The sequence below is a fragment of the Mustela nivalis genome (genome assembly GCF_964662115.1).
Source record: "Mustela nivalis genome assembly, chromosome: 15".
Classification (NCBI taxonomy): Eukaryota; Metazoa; Chordata; class Mammalia; order Carnivora; family Mustelidae; genus Mustela; species Mustela nivalis.
Window position 1 is genome coordinate 17,656,060 of NC_139034.1, and position 14,930 is coordinate 17,670,989.

Consider the following 14,930-nt stretch of genomic DNA (forward strand, 5'->3'; position numbering starts at 1 on the left):
CAATAAAGATGGCAGATGGAACACAAATATTTAATTGCCACTCTCTCCTTGAAACCCCACTAAAATGCCGGGGAGGTTGTTTTGTTATTATATTTCAGTATAAACTATAAGAAAAAAGAGAGAAGATTACAGCAACAAAATTCTGAAAACTGCAGAGCAAAGGCCACGTGTAAATTTGGCAAAAACAAACAACTAAACAAAAAACCCTGAATTATAGAAAGTCATGAGTCAACACAATTTACTCTGCATAACCCCTAAAATTTCAGGAACTAGAAGATTTGGGGTTGAAGACAAGGCTCTAAACAGGAAGGTCAGTTGGAATTCTGTTTAAGAAACAAACATCCAAAGTCAGGCAATTGGGCACCTCCTAGAGAAGCCTGGAGGTTTATTTCCTGGAGATCAGACAGGATAGGATGAAGTAGGAGGTAAGATCAGACAGTTGGGGCTCCCTTTCTGAAAACAGAGGGAGTAAGAAAATGCCTATATGTTGGACAGTAAAATCACTCCTTGTTTCTCTTTTTCAAATATGAATTTTCATTTTTGGAGTTTGTTAAACTAAACTAAACTGAACAGTTTTTAAACTAAAGCAGTTTTAAAAGATAGTTACCCCTCGTATGGCACAAGTCCCACAATCCCTAACCAATATCCTTGAGCTCAGATTTGTTTCAGAATTCAGAAAGTGTGCGTTTGTTTGTTTGTATACAGGACATGTGTATGTGTATATATAACCTTATATTCTGAGTGGGGGCTGGGCAGCCCATGGTAATTAAACACATTAATATTTCTGCAATGAAATGTATGAATGGTCGCACTAGGTAGGAGAAATAAGGAGTAAAACTAACCTGTTAAAGCGTCAAGTTTTGCTCCCAATTTAGTTTTAATACCAAACATTTAAGAAACAAAACAAAACAAAAACAACTTTTGATTCAGAGCTTTTTGGATTTCGGAATTTTAGAAATGGAATCACAGACCCATACTTAGATATAAGACCTACCCTTCCATCCCGATGCGATTTTTAAAATAAACTACTAAACTTTTCTGTGTCTTATTTTCTTCCATAAAACAAATTAAAGTAGGGCAAATATCTTCAAATTTAGATAATAAAATGTTCAAGTTGTTACCTCTTTTGTTGAGTTTTTTATTGTTCAGATAACTAATCAAGAACAGTTGAACAGGTTATCCAAGCCAATTTTGGTATCCCACGAGTATACTGCTGAAAATAATCCTTTGGGTGGGCACTGAGCACTCTTTCTTGGTGAGTAGGATCTTCAACAGCACCAGGAAGACTGAAGAATTCAACTACAAACAAAACACAGGCCAAACAAGTCCAAAGAAAACAGTGACCTACATGGATCTGCTGCCAGTTTATCAGGCTATTTCCCTATTTACGCCACTCCCCTGGCATCTAAGTCTTTACTCTGTCCCCACAGTCCCACATCCTGCCTGGTCCTGCCTCATCCCAAGGGTCAGTCTCCCTCACACTGCCCCACCCCCGGCTCCAAATCCAAACGCCTTCTCTGTCCCATTCCCTGAGGATCCAGCTAAATACACTAAATCATGCAACTCATAAACCAAGTTTATGGAGTCGTGTGACTCTCTCCTCCATAACACAATTTCTGTTCTGTTCTGTTCTTTGAAATGCCTGGGACATTTCAAAGACAATGCTTTAACTCAAGGAGGTATTTAAAGAAAGGGAATTAACCCTGCTAACAGCCCATTATTTTTCAGGCACTATGTTAAGTACTTTGCACAAGTTGTTTTGCTAATCCTCATGTAATATTCCAGGACAGGTTGCTATTATAAATCTATTTTCTTACAGGTGAAGAAATTGAGGCTCCGAGAGGGTGGCTTGTTTAAGGTCAGACAGCCAGCCTGCCAGCAAGAGCTTCAAGCTGGGAACCCATCCTCCTTCTAGACCTCTGCCCCACCTCCTTCCCCAAGAAAACACCCTGGTGACCACAGGAAGAGGATTTTGAAATAGGCAGGGACTTGAGCGTCCTAGAGCCAACCACATACTCCTGCTATTTCCCTCTATGCATTTCTATCTACCCCTTGAGGCCCACTAATCAGCACATTATGCCAGACACAAAACAGGGAGGCATGTTCTCATTGTTAATTATAAAAAATCCTGTACATAGCCCCAGTGCTGATAAAGAAACCCCCCCCACAAGAAAAGACTAATAATTAGGGGTGACTGCTTTGTAGGAGAAGACCAGAAGGCAGTCTAGCATGAATGTGGAAGATGAATATAAAAATCAAAAGTAGTATCCAGAAAGTGTCCTTGACACAAAACATCCAAATTTAGCAGACGGAAAAGACTCCCGAGTTGGCCACAGCCAAATCTGTCCGTGCTGGCTGCGTGCATCCCGTACTGGTGTCCCTGTGGGGCCGCCTCCCGGAGCGGGGAGGGAAAACACTCCCTTCCTAACTTCAGCCCCAACATAAACTCCATGAGGGCAGGACTATTTTCATGGCTAGAGCCTCCAGGTATAGAACAGTGTCTGAACCGAGGCAACTCAAGAAATATTTGTTGAACAAATAAACGAATTCCTTCACCCGCTTTCTCTGGAATTGCTCAGGGCCTCTTATCCCTTCTCAGACTATATTCATCCCACATTTTCTAAGGGTCCGTCCGAATTTCAGGCTCTTTTCCCAAACCTTTCATCCTTCTCCTTCTTGCAGCAGAACCAGTTTTAAAAGAAATAAAAACATTTTTACTGGGTATATGTGTATTTCTAGCTGAGAAATGGAAACCCAAAAAACTCTTAGAAATAAGATTAAAAGGAAGAAAGAAAACATATGGTAAATGCAGAGTGCATTCAATTCTTATCGAATGCAGACACATGTACACTAAAATCATAGCAGCTGTGTTTATTTCATAATTTAGGCATTTGAAAAAAGTGCAAAGTGTTTATTTTAAAGTCAGCTCGATGTCAAGTTTAAAATATAACGTGAGTCTGTCTACATGTTTTACCTCCTTTCCTAAAGAGTTTTTTAATATTTAAATATAACCTATATTCCTAATACCCAGCTCTCATCACACAACAATCTGGGGCAGAGGGGAAAGGTGGTAATCCCTCATAAACTGTGTTGACAGAGTACTCTAAAATGTGTTCTAACCAAGAAAGTTGGAAAATAAATTTGGTAACGACAATCTAAGCTTTGTTGTATTTCACAAAAAGATCTGCATTTAAAGGAAATGGAAAATCACATGGGCAATGGCACACAGGGTTGCTATGGTAACAGACTACATTTTTTATATTTACTCTTCAATTGTGGTACATACAGCTATTACAACCAAATAATGTCAACATCCACTTCCTTCTAATCATACAGAGGTCTCTGGGATAAGTTGTACTTACAGTTCTGGAAACTCTCATTTTTAACCAATCTTCTTTTGTCTTTTCTAGAAATTACAATTAAAATACATATAATGATGATTAATATTTGGCATTGGGGTTAAGTCTGTATCATTTTATTTATGTAGGAACATTCTCAAAATGGCAAAAGAAACCTAATAACCACAAATGTCCATTTAAACATTTAAAATATTGGGATTGTATGAGAGAGAGAGAGAAAGAAAAGAGAGAGAGAGTGAGAATGTGTGTGTGTGTGTGTGTGTGTGTTTGTGCAGCAATAAGTTCTCGATGTGGAATGAAAAGAAATAGGTTTAGAAAAATGTATTTGGTTTTACTAACTGGGCACAAAAAGATATCTTTCCCACAGCTGTGCTTACTTAGATGAACAGTTAAGAAATACCTACTAGCCTGAACTATATAATTTTATGTTTCACTAAATCTTGTTTTTACCACTTACCTCATAATGTACCCCTAGCATTGCCTCTGGGTACATTTTTTTTATAAAGATTTTATTTATTTATTTGACAGAGATCACAAGTAGGCAGAGAGGCAGGCAGAGAGAGAGGAGGAAGCAGGCTCCCCGCTGAGCAGAGGCCCCCGCCTCTGGGAACATTTAAATCACTATTAACTAATGCCAACTCTCTTCCCACCTACATTATACAGTGCATTGCCTTTTCCAGAATTTCTATTACCTTTCTAACCTGCCCCACTAGTCTTCCTCCACCTACCTGGAAAATGAATAGCCTGTCAGAACAGTTATGTCTCTCACTATGGACCAACAGAAAATACCAATAATGTGGTGCTTCCAAGTCAAGTAAATATGAATCTAATGTGTCACTGTTACTCTGTCATAACAGGATAAGACTGTGGGCTGGACAGGGGGAAAGAGGTAAGGAAGAAAGGGCTCTCCCAAACTGGGCACCTCAGTCATCCACAGTAGGCCCTTATGCCAGCCTCACTACAGCAGAATTGAGGAATTAAACACAACTCGTTCTTAAGGACGAAGTGAAGGAGCATGTACTATCCACCCGTCCACATACAATCCTTCTCTAATTTAATATAAGGGATGTAGCCTTCATATCACATTCAGCGATCAGATTTTCTCCAATTGTGTGTGGGGGGGGGGGGTGTGGTGGGCGTGTGTGTGGTGTGTGTGGGTGTGTTTTAAGGAAATCAGTTAGAGAAGGTCTTCTTTGAAAGCCATAAAAATATACCTCAACTGATGTCTTCCATTGTAAATAGATCATCTTCAGTGTCTTCCAGTCAAGGGAAACCACACAGTCATCAGGCAACAAAGATTCTGTGGAAATAAAAGGGAACAAATGTCATCTCTAATGTCATGCAGATATTGACTCTAAATGTGAAGATATGCAAACATGATATATAGACTGACATAATGGTAAAAGCCTGGTTTGGAAGACACTTCACTGACAGCTAAAGCAGGAGTTAGTCTGTCTCAGGGCTTTACTGGTAAACACTATTCTGACTCAATGAAAATGCATATGTATACATGTAAAATGACATGTATCATAGCTCATATTCTCATTAAGTACAAATATATATGTGTATATATATATATCAATAATATATAATAACACACATATTACATATTATATATTATATTAGGTGTTACTGTCATAGCACATAGGATTTCCTCTATTTCCTCTTTTCCTGTGATACGTATAAACAGTGCAATCGTAGCCAGTTTAGTCTTTGCACAAACTGGTCCTTCCACAGAAGAGTGTCTGGGGGAAAACCCTCACAGACAATTAGGATGGTCATAAATAAGTTCAAACACTGATATGCACATATCAGCCTTACCAAACCACACAAAATGTTTACCTATCCTCACATATCCCTGGCAACATAGGTAGTTTCGTTTCTTCAGGCCTGTATGTGGCTTTACCATATAATGCGTCCTAATACTAGGACGCATTAGTTTAAGTTCCCTGCCTCCTACACAAGGCCACTGGCCACAGATACATCAGAGCTTCACTTATCCAACCTGGCCAAACAAATCAGCACACAGTTTCCACTTACAGTTTTCTCCTCTCCATTTATAAGCACCTGCCATATCCAAACATGAAATTCTCTCCCCATGTCTTTCTATTCAGCAACATTTGTATAAGCACTGCTTATAATTCACTTCCACATTGAAGCCGTCCCCCCAAAACCATAACCACATATTCTTCTCAACCATCCCTTAAGCACTGCTAACCTCGCTCATAAAATATTCATAAGCTTGTCACTTATAATTTCTATGTACAATAATTTTGTTTGGTGTTAGTCTTGTCTCCCCATTTAGAAAGTAAGCTATTTGATGAATGAGGTCTATTTCCTCTAGAAAGCGTTCCAAAGCTTAATTAATGGATGCCTGATCATTATTGCTGATTATGATGTTATTGTGCATTCAAGGGAGGAGGAAGTTTAGAATCTTTTCACACCAATGCCTTCATGTTTTCTGGTGCTGATCTAAGGCAGTGCTTGTTAATCTCTTCGAACCATGAACTGCCGACCCCTCGCCCCATCCCAGAAGCTGATAAAATCTACGAAATGTCTCAGAAAAATGGTCCAGAATGACACAAAAAATTTTGCATATAACTTTAAAATATGGACCTGGGACTAAGACCACTGGCCTAAAATAACTTCACTTATCATTTAAAATTCCCTATAGCAAATGCAGTTTGATTTTTTTAAAAATTGGCATATTTCTTCAGTGCATCTAGAAAGATAGCAAATTGCAGCAAACTGTTTAAGATGTGATTCTAGGCAAAGCTTACAAAAATGATAAACATAATGCTAGACATGTGAGAGCCCATTGATAATTGTGATCTCTCACCCTGAGATTTAGCCAATCTCGGGTCTGAGTTCTGAGGACCAATTCCGTGCAGAACAGCAGAAATTTAGGAGCAAAGTAAAAACCTCTGGAAGATAAGCTGTGAGATAAGAGCAGGGCCCAGGGACCCAGCTGGTGCAGAAAAGAAAGAATATCAGGAAGATACAGAAGTATGGAGATTGGAGTTTGACTTCCTGGCTCTTGCAGTTCTGTCCCCAAGGAAGGGGACACATTCTACTCCAGGAGATCACTACCACTGCCACTGATTTACAGATAAGCAAAAATGGGGATATGTGCTCCATTTCCTGTATAAGACACATAGCATCTTAAATGTGTTTAGTTAAATACTAAAGAAATTTATTTAGAATTTTACTCAGCATGTTACAAAAACATTCTCATATGTTTTAATCACAGTTGGGTTTTTCATTTCCAAAAACAACAATAGCAAGAAGGAACCTTTCAAGTCAACCTGTCAGACTCCTTCTTAATCTTCTTTTTAATATTCTTCTCAGATAGTTGAAAAACTTAAACTTATTTCCGAATTTTTCATCATTTAATCTTCACTCTTCTTCCCTCTTTACTATGTTCATATCTACAAGTCATACTGTGAATGGGAAAGAAAAGGGTCATGTGCCAAATAAGGGAAATGTATAAAATAGAAAGATTTTTTTAAATACGGAGGTAACTGGGTAACTCGTCTCTATTTGTTACATAATTACTGTTTGCCTGCCTCATCCTTTGTTCTTGTCAGTGTCTATTTATACAGAGAGTCCAAGGATTCTAAGTGTTCAAAGACATTTAAGACTGGTGGTCCTCAAGGTGGAGGCATGACTTGAAGACCGTGCACAATTTGCCACAGGTCCTCTACTTCCAGTACCAAAAAGCATCACAAGATCAATTAACTGCACGAAGTCACTAACACAAGGTAGAAACACTTCAAAAAAACTACTCCTGTATGTTAAACTAGAATTTTTGTTTGGAGTGAATAAACATAGTTTACCCATGGGAACTCCAGGTGATCCAAAAAGCTTTACTAGTTGAAAGGCAAACCCTTGTGATAATTGCAGCTCAAGGGACTCAACGCCAGGGCTTGTAAAATCTTGGCTATCTTCAGTTTGCAAGAACTGTGACGGCTTGGGTTCTTCCCATGTCTCCAGCTTCTCATCAAAACTTTCATTTAAAAAGTGAAGATCAGAAGTGACCCTAAAAGAGCACAAAGGATCATGCTGGCTGCTTAAAACTCCTGAAGAAACAAACCCTATGTCACGGGGTTGGTTATCTACTCTAGTTTGAGATTTGGAAGTCAAAAATGATTTCTTGCTTGTAAAGGATACCATCCGAAAGCTAGATGTATATTGTAGCACAAGAGAAGGAATCGGGTTTTTGTAAAAATATACAGAGTGTCTATTAAATGGCAGGTAATGAGAATAAGATCGTTTACCAACATTTAGAGGAGGATCTTCGATAATATCGAAGTAAAACCATGATGGGTGATGATTAAAGGTCATGAGTTTTTGTGTGGTCTCCTCTTTATTACGTATTTCTGAAATTCTGTCTTTTTCTTCTTCCAAAATAATTTTTAGTCCATGGCTTTCTGTTAACAAGCCACATTCACCTCTTTCTTTTACATCGATATAGCTCTGCGCCAGTAAGTTAAAGTTTGGTGCCAAATTGAAAAGCCGTTTCTCTCTCCTTTTCTTATTCTTTGTTGAGTGTAAGTCACTCTTTGGGATATCCAGGTTAGGCAAGCAGCTTCTAAAGATACTTGTTTCTGTTGCTATGATTGAATCTGTATTCTCAGTTGAAGGTGACAAATCTTCATTTTCTATCAAAAGCTTCTCCTCTACCAGTGTTTCTGGACTGCTTCCTGGTACTGAAGTTTCTTCGGAAGTGGAGATCAATGTAATCAATTGTCCCCTGCTGTCTGGAGAGGCCAATTTTTGCCATCTATCTTTCTTTGGTCTTTGTTCACATATAAACTTATGAGGTCCCTCAGGCCAGCTCCCCAAACAGGATTGTCTCTCAGAGCCTGGCTGTAATTCTTCATCAGATAGATTGTTTGGAAAAAGAGGCCCCAAACTGCTCTTAGTTGCACTTACTCCTTGTTCCGTTCTTAAACCTTTATCTGAGGTTCTGGACACATACTGATGGCACGGGATTGTTTCATTTTGGAGTCTTTTATCTACCTTCTCTCTCTTTTGCATAAATGAGCTGGGGAAGTCAGCAGATCCGCTCTGGATGTCTGATGCCGTGGGATGCCTATTTCCAGGATGCTTTCCTACCTTTGTGCCAGAGCAGTCATCACTTGTTACGCAGGAAAGATTCTGAGTCATTGTCAGGCAAGTCACAGAGTTCTCATTTGGCATCAGTGACACATTTAGAAATAAATCATTGTTTTCTCTAGGGAGATCATTTTTTAATGTATTGTCCAGCTCAACTGCAGATACAGCATTTGGAAAACTATCTTCAGGATTTATGCTTTTCCATACTTCATCTTTGTGGCTGTTCACTAATTCTCCTCGTTTATTTCCCAGTGCACCAGTGAAAGTGCACACTGATTCTCTTTTGGTGTCTTCGATGTCTTCCTCTTCACTCTGAGATGGGTCCTGATCTCCTAGCATGTGGTAACTTACGGTTTCAAATGAGTTTTCCTCCATGATTTTACTATGACTGTTCTGCTTTTTATTTCTTTTTCTGCTTCTCTTCTGTTTGGTTTTGCTGAGCCTGTGCCCAGTTTTCTTCAAATCTCTTTCTCTGAAATATAAAAGAATTAAGAACATTTATAACTTAATTATTTGTATAACACTAGCAAACTAAAACATACTCTTATTGTGCAAAGTTACAAATCATTAGTACAAGAGATTCTAAGGCATTGTGTACTTCGTAGTGTAATTTTAAACTACTTTGAAAAAGAGGGAAACTTTAATTCTCTCAGTTAAAAATGAGTACGCTTTAAGAAAGTTACAAGTCATTTTCACATACCTATTTCATAAACCAATAACTTTATGAAAACCCAATATTTTTCTTAGGAAAATATTATTTATACATGCAAAATATTATATAAATAGCCTCCTAACAAATATCTTGGTTTTCCTAAATCTTGAATTTTGAAAAGTGTAGCTGGCATAGTCACAGAATGAGACAACTGTAGTAGCTTTAATAGCTAGGTTTTCACTAGACATGAAAAGTGTGGCAATTAAGTCGCTCCATCAAATTTCAAAGAACATTTGATGACAAGCAGCAAAGTTCAGCATTTGTGATATGTTTCTAATTGCCTACCTGGCCGTGGTTCCAAAGGTGAGGTTCCACCACTACTTTGTGAGATGTTTGTAAATGTGTGAAGGCATTTTTGGTGGTCACAATGACTGGAAATGTGTCACTGGCACTTGGTACTGAGGCCAGGCATGTTTACCACCCTGCAATGCCAGAGACCATTCCACTGTAAAAAATTACCCCATCTTAAAGAACAACCGTGTTCCCACTGAGCACACTAAAAGTTCACAGTTGTCCTTAATTGAAGGTAATCTTTTGATACTAACAGAAAAAAGAGGGTAGAGAACACTTTCTAATATAGAATATAAAGGTCAGGTTATCTTCTATAAGGTACAGATAGAGACATAGTAAAATGCAGTGGGGGAAGGACAGCAGACACGGCTGAGAAAAAAAAAAAATCTAGGGAAGAGAACAGAAAAACAAATAAACAATTAAACAAGCAAACAAACATGGAAGCCAAAAGAGATAAGGAAGAAAAATCGTAGTTGATTGGCTGGGTGTTAGACAAAGGCACTTGTCAAATCTCCCCTGGTCCCTGGCCTGCTTCATTCCATCCCATGCTGTCAGACAATTTTCAATTCACAGGAGCCCTGAACACCTTGTTCTCTGTCCCCTAATTGCTGCTGTCCTTGTTTACACATTCCTGGATGTTAGTGTAGAAAGAACATTAGGAAATGCTAAATTACTCAGAAGCAGTTGTGATGGGACTTCTATAAAAAGAATGTCAAGTAAAGAATGCCATCTCTGGCAGTAACTCCTCAGAGTCAGGTCTAGTGGATTCCAGTGAAAGCTTTAGTGGAAGCCTAAGGTGCAGTAAGTTAATGAGACTCATACTACAGACTAGAATGTTACTCTAAAAACTGCACTCTCTTTGCCCAAACATGAACCATCCCATTACAGGGAAAGGAGGAAAGGAATAGGTAGAGCTGGTTGTTGCCTTATTTACTGCAGTAAATGGTAATATACTGGGGACCTAAAACTCGTGCCAGGACTGGTGATTCTGTGGAGGTGAAATCGCTTAATGTATAGATTGAAACAGATCTCCACAGAACAAGGAAAGAGACCCCTAATCAGTGGAAATGGGGTTACTAGATATGTATGGTTTAACACAAAACGGGTTATAACTCCCTATACTATCAGGAGTTCTAATGTCCACAATGTGACTTTGAAAACTGACTTAAAAAAAAAAAAAACTATTCATTGCACACTTGCTATGTATTAAGACTAGTTGCTTTATAAGTACTAACTCACCTAATCTTCACAACAATGATATGCAGTAAGGCAAATGCTAGTCTTATCCCCATCTCAGAAAGGCAATTGAGAAAAGAGAAATTAAAGAATTAGCCTAGCTACAGCCTCTGTGGAAAACATTATGGAGGTTCCTCAAAAAATTAAAAAGACAGAACTACCATACAATCCAGTAATTCCACTGTGAGAATACTGAGAATATACCCAAAAGATACAGAAACACTAACTCAAAAAGTTATCTGCACTCCCATGTTCATAGCAGCATTATTTACAATAGCCAAGACAGAAACAACCGGAGTCCTTTGAGAGACAAAGAGATCAAGAAGCAGTGGTATATGTATACAACGGAATATTGTTTGGCCATTAAAAACAAGGAATTCCTATCATTTGCGACAACATGGATGGACCTTGAAGGCATTGTGACAAGAGAAATAAGTGAGAGAGAAAGACAAATACTGTATGACCTCACTTACATGTGGAATCTTAGAAACAACAAAAAAACAAGAACCAAACTCATAGAAAAGAAAATCAGAGCTGTGGTAACCTCATGTGGGGGCTCAGTGGAGGAGGAATTAGAAGAAGGTGGTCAAAAGGCACAAACTTCCAGTTATAAGGTAAATAAGTCCTAGGGATGTAATGTACCACATGATGACTATTACTAACACTGCTGTGTGGTATACAGAGAAGTTGTGAAGACAAGAGATCCCAAGAGTTCTTGTCACAAAGAGGATTTTCTTTATTTTTAAAAATTGCATCTACATGACATGATAAATGTTAACAGAATCTATTGTAACCATTTAACAACACAAATAAATTAAACCATCATGCGATCCACCTTAAATGTATATGGTGATAGATGCCAATTATTTCTCAATAGCACTGGAAAAGGAAAAAAGAATTTGCCAATGTTACATGGCTACTGGCAGGATTCCGACCAAAGCTGGCTGTCTCTAAGAGTTCATACTCTTTAACAATCCTGCAAAATAGTTTCTTAATTTAAAAAGAGAATTTTATGAAAATACTTCCCTTCTGTCACTTTCTTCTCTCCTCCCTTTCATCTTCAAACTGTCACATATACATAAACACAGAGATATTCAGCTGGTAAGAGCTAAGTCCTTCCCATGGAAAGAACAGTTGGGCCTTGACTTCTCCTATCACCTAGTAGTGACTTGAGAGCTTTCTGTTGTCCTCTCTCTTTCTGAATCAAAGCAAACACTAAACAATAGCAGAGTGACAAGAGGTGGTGCGGAGCAGAATCCATCTCCCTAATCAGCCTCTCTGTCAAGGCTCCATATGAGCAATAGGTAGATGGCCTAACATTTGGATTGGCAAATGGGCATAAGGGTCTTCTTCTGCAATTTATTCATGAGAAATGATCACCTTTTGGATGTATTTTAAAAACAAGCAAGACTTGAAAATAAATTAGATATGGAGTTTAAGAAAAAGATCAAGTATGAGTAAAAGGATTTGGGTCTGAACAATTGAGGGGATGAAGTGGCCATTTACTGAGACATAGAAAGAAGCCTATGAAAGGTATGGGTTTAGAGACAGAGTTGCCAAATCAGTTGCCTCAAAGTTCAGTTCAGAGTTTGAACCAATACACTAATCTGTCCTTATAGCAGAGGTTAGAAAGGGGAGAAGATGAGGGCTTTGCCAATATTCCTCAAGGGTTCTTTTGTTTTTTGAATGGATTACAACCTGAGAGCTACTTAGAGAAAGGGTAGTAGAAAACTGCTAATAATGAAAATTCATGATGCCTGCAGAGAAGTTAACATGGGTCATGAAAGAATGAGGTGTCTTAAAAAATAAACTATCAAAGTCTAGGCGATCAGGGAACTTATTAAGGTAGTTTGTTAAGAGTTGGTCAAAGGAGACACTAAGTATTGGAATTTCAATTGAAAATACAACACAATGCCAAGAAGAATGAAAATCAGAAGACTGACTTCACAGGAAGTGTGCCTGCACCCTGTACTAGTTCTGTACCATGAAGCTCTCTATAGCTACCATACCTGATACAGCACTCGGACCAGACCCTCTAGAAAGAAAACACAAACCAGTAACTGACTTGTGAAGCACTTGGGAGAGAAGAGAAGGGATGGTGTTGGTGATAACTTCCATTACAATGTGTATGTATGGGAGGTGGCTAATCAGTAGATATATTTATAAAGTGTGGGAGGTTCATCAAATCTGTGCCAAGGCTCATTAAGCTTGATCTCATTTGTGCTGATTCATATAGGGATGAATGGCACCATTAAAAGAAAAGAAACATCACTACAAAGAAGTTAGTCACGGAGAAGAAATCAGGAGAGTTGGAGGCACAGGCTGTAGCTTCAGAAAAGAAAGGAGTAGGAAATGAACAAATAGTATCACATCTCTGATTAATAATATTTTGTTTTCTAGATGGTGGCTGAGAATCTAAGCTCCTGGGTAGGAATGAGTGTACTTCTTAAGAATAGAAAGAGTGTTTGCTCAGAGGCAAGCTAACCTAAGCAAGTGAGCTGTAACTTCAAGACAGAAGTGAAAGAACATCCAGATAAAACCAAAACTAACTACTGGGGACAAAAAAAAAGGTATGATAAGTGCCTAAAGTAAGAGGCTGAAACCAGTATTAACCTTTTTTCTTTTTTTAAGATTTTGTTTATTTTGAGAGAGAGAGAGAGCAAGAGGGAGACAGAGAGACAGAGAGCACAAGCATGGGAGGAGTAGAGGGAGAGGGAGAAGCAAACTCCCCACTGAGCAGGAAGCTTGAGGCTCCATCTCAGGACTCCAGGATCATGACCTGAGCCAAAGGTAAATGTTTAACCAACTGAACCACCCAGGCACCCCTAAACCAGTATTTTCTTTTTTTGATTTGACAGAGATCACAAGTAGGCAGAGAGGCAGGCAGAGAGAGAGGAGGAAGCAGGCTCCCTGCGGAGCAGAGAGCCCAATGTGGGGCTCGATCCCAGGATCCTGGGATCATGACCTGAGCTGAAGGCAGAGGCTTTAACCCACTGAGCCACCCAGGCGCCCCTAAACCAGTATTTTCAACCGGAGAGGTCTATATACTAAGCATGAGCAATACATGAAGTAAAATTCAATTAAAACACACACAGATTGTAAAAGAGAGGTCTAACAGCTTTCTGGAATGACTGCAGTTGAACAAATCCAGGCGTAGATCTTGGTCCTGGTTCAATAAAAAGCTAGTAGTGAGATCTTGGGCAAATCAGATTTCCCTTCTAAAATGGGAATAACATTACCTCCTTACAGAGTTGTAAATGTTACTAATATAGATGGTCCTAAATGACCTATACTTAACTGACACAACAGATTTAATACTGCTCTCCATTGCCTCTGAACAATATGATGACTGATTCCAATGGTACAAAAAATGTTCCCAGCCTACTGGCAGCTTTCTAGTACAACCACACCTTTCTGCTCCCATTGTTTAAGGCTGTGTATTTATTTACAAAGAGACAGATGAGTTTTTCCCAAGTCTGTTTATACTAATCATAATTGTTACTATACCTATGTGGTCTGATTAAACACTATGTGAATATTACATCAATGAGAGGAATAGGAATACAAGAAAGTTTCTATAAAAAATTAAATTGAAGTAACTGAATCTATTAAGATGAGGCATTAAACAGTTGTTACCAAATGAAGAATGGGCAGGATGACAATGAAGTTTGGTTCAAAATCGTAAAATCCTGTAACTCTGCACTCATATAGCTTTGAAGATTTCTTTGTGTTCTCCCTCCAACTGACATCAATAGAAAAAAGAAATTCTTGGCAATGCATTACAGGTATGGCTTATACATAAAAAAAAATAAATAAAATAACCAGAATCATACACTAAAGAGAATCATACAAAAATATTAGTGAATGGATGTGTATGTAAGCATGCATTTTATGTTCAAATAAAAAGTTTAAAATATGTATTATTTCTTAATGATTCCTCACTTAATCAACTTTTTCAATGAACAAACCACCTGCTTGTCCCAATTATCTTAGATAAAATTACTTTTATTGTAAGTAAAACACTTAGCACAACCTCTGGGACCTGGTGAATATTTTGTAAATGGCAGTTTATTTTTACCACATATCAACAACAAAATAATCTTATATAGTCACTAAGACTCTCAGGATACTATTAAGATTAGAATGTGACAGTGGCTAGTATGATTTATACAAAAAAGAACAGTTGAGATAGAAGAGCTGGAAAGTCCTCAAAA

At 38.3% G+C, this 14,930-nt stretch overlaps 1 protein-coding gene across 9 annotated transcripts in view; it reads right to left on the bottom strand.

Moving 5' to 3' along the window:
* Positions 1–1,124: 1,124 nt before the first annotated feature.
* LOC309848568 (NEDD4-binding protein 2-like 2) overlaps positions 1,125–14,930 on the bottom strand; it is a 75,528-nt gene continuing 61,722 nt past the window's right edge. For 7 of the 9 annotated variants that reach the window (XM_082700344.1, XM_082700343.1, XM_082700345.1 and 4 more), the window contains 4 exons: positions 7,196–8,949; positions 4,574–4,659; positions 3,363–3,406; positions 1,125–1,299 (listed from right to left, as the gene is read on the bottom strand). In XM_082700344.1, coding sequence (XP_082556470.1) covers positions 3,383–3,406; positions 4,574–4,659; positions 7,196–8,949 — 1,864 coding nt within the window. In that variant the 3' untranslated portion in view covers positions 1,125–1,299; positions 3,363–3,382. The remainder of the gene's footprint in view (positions 1,300–3,362; positions 3,407–4,573; positions 4,660–7,195; positions 8,950–14,930) is intronic. The other 2 variants (XR_014303128.1, XM_082700341.1) reach the window with 2 other exon arrangements.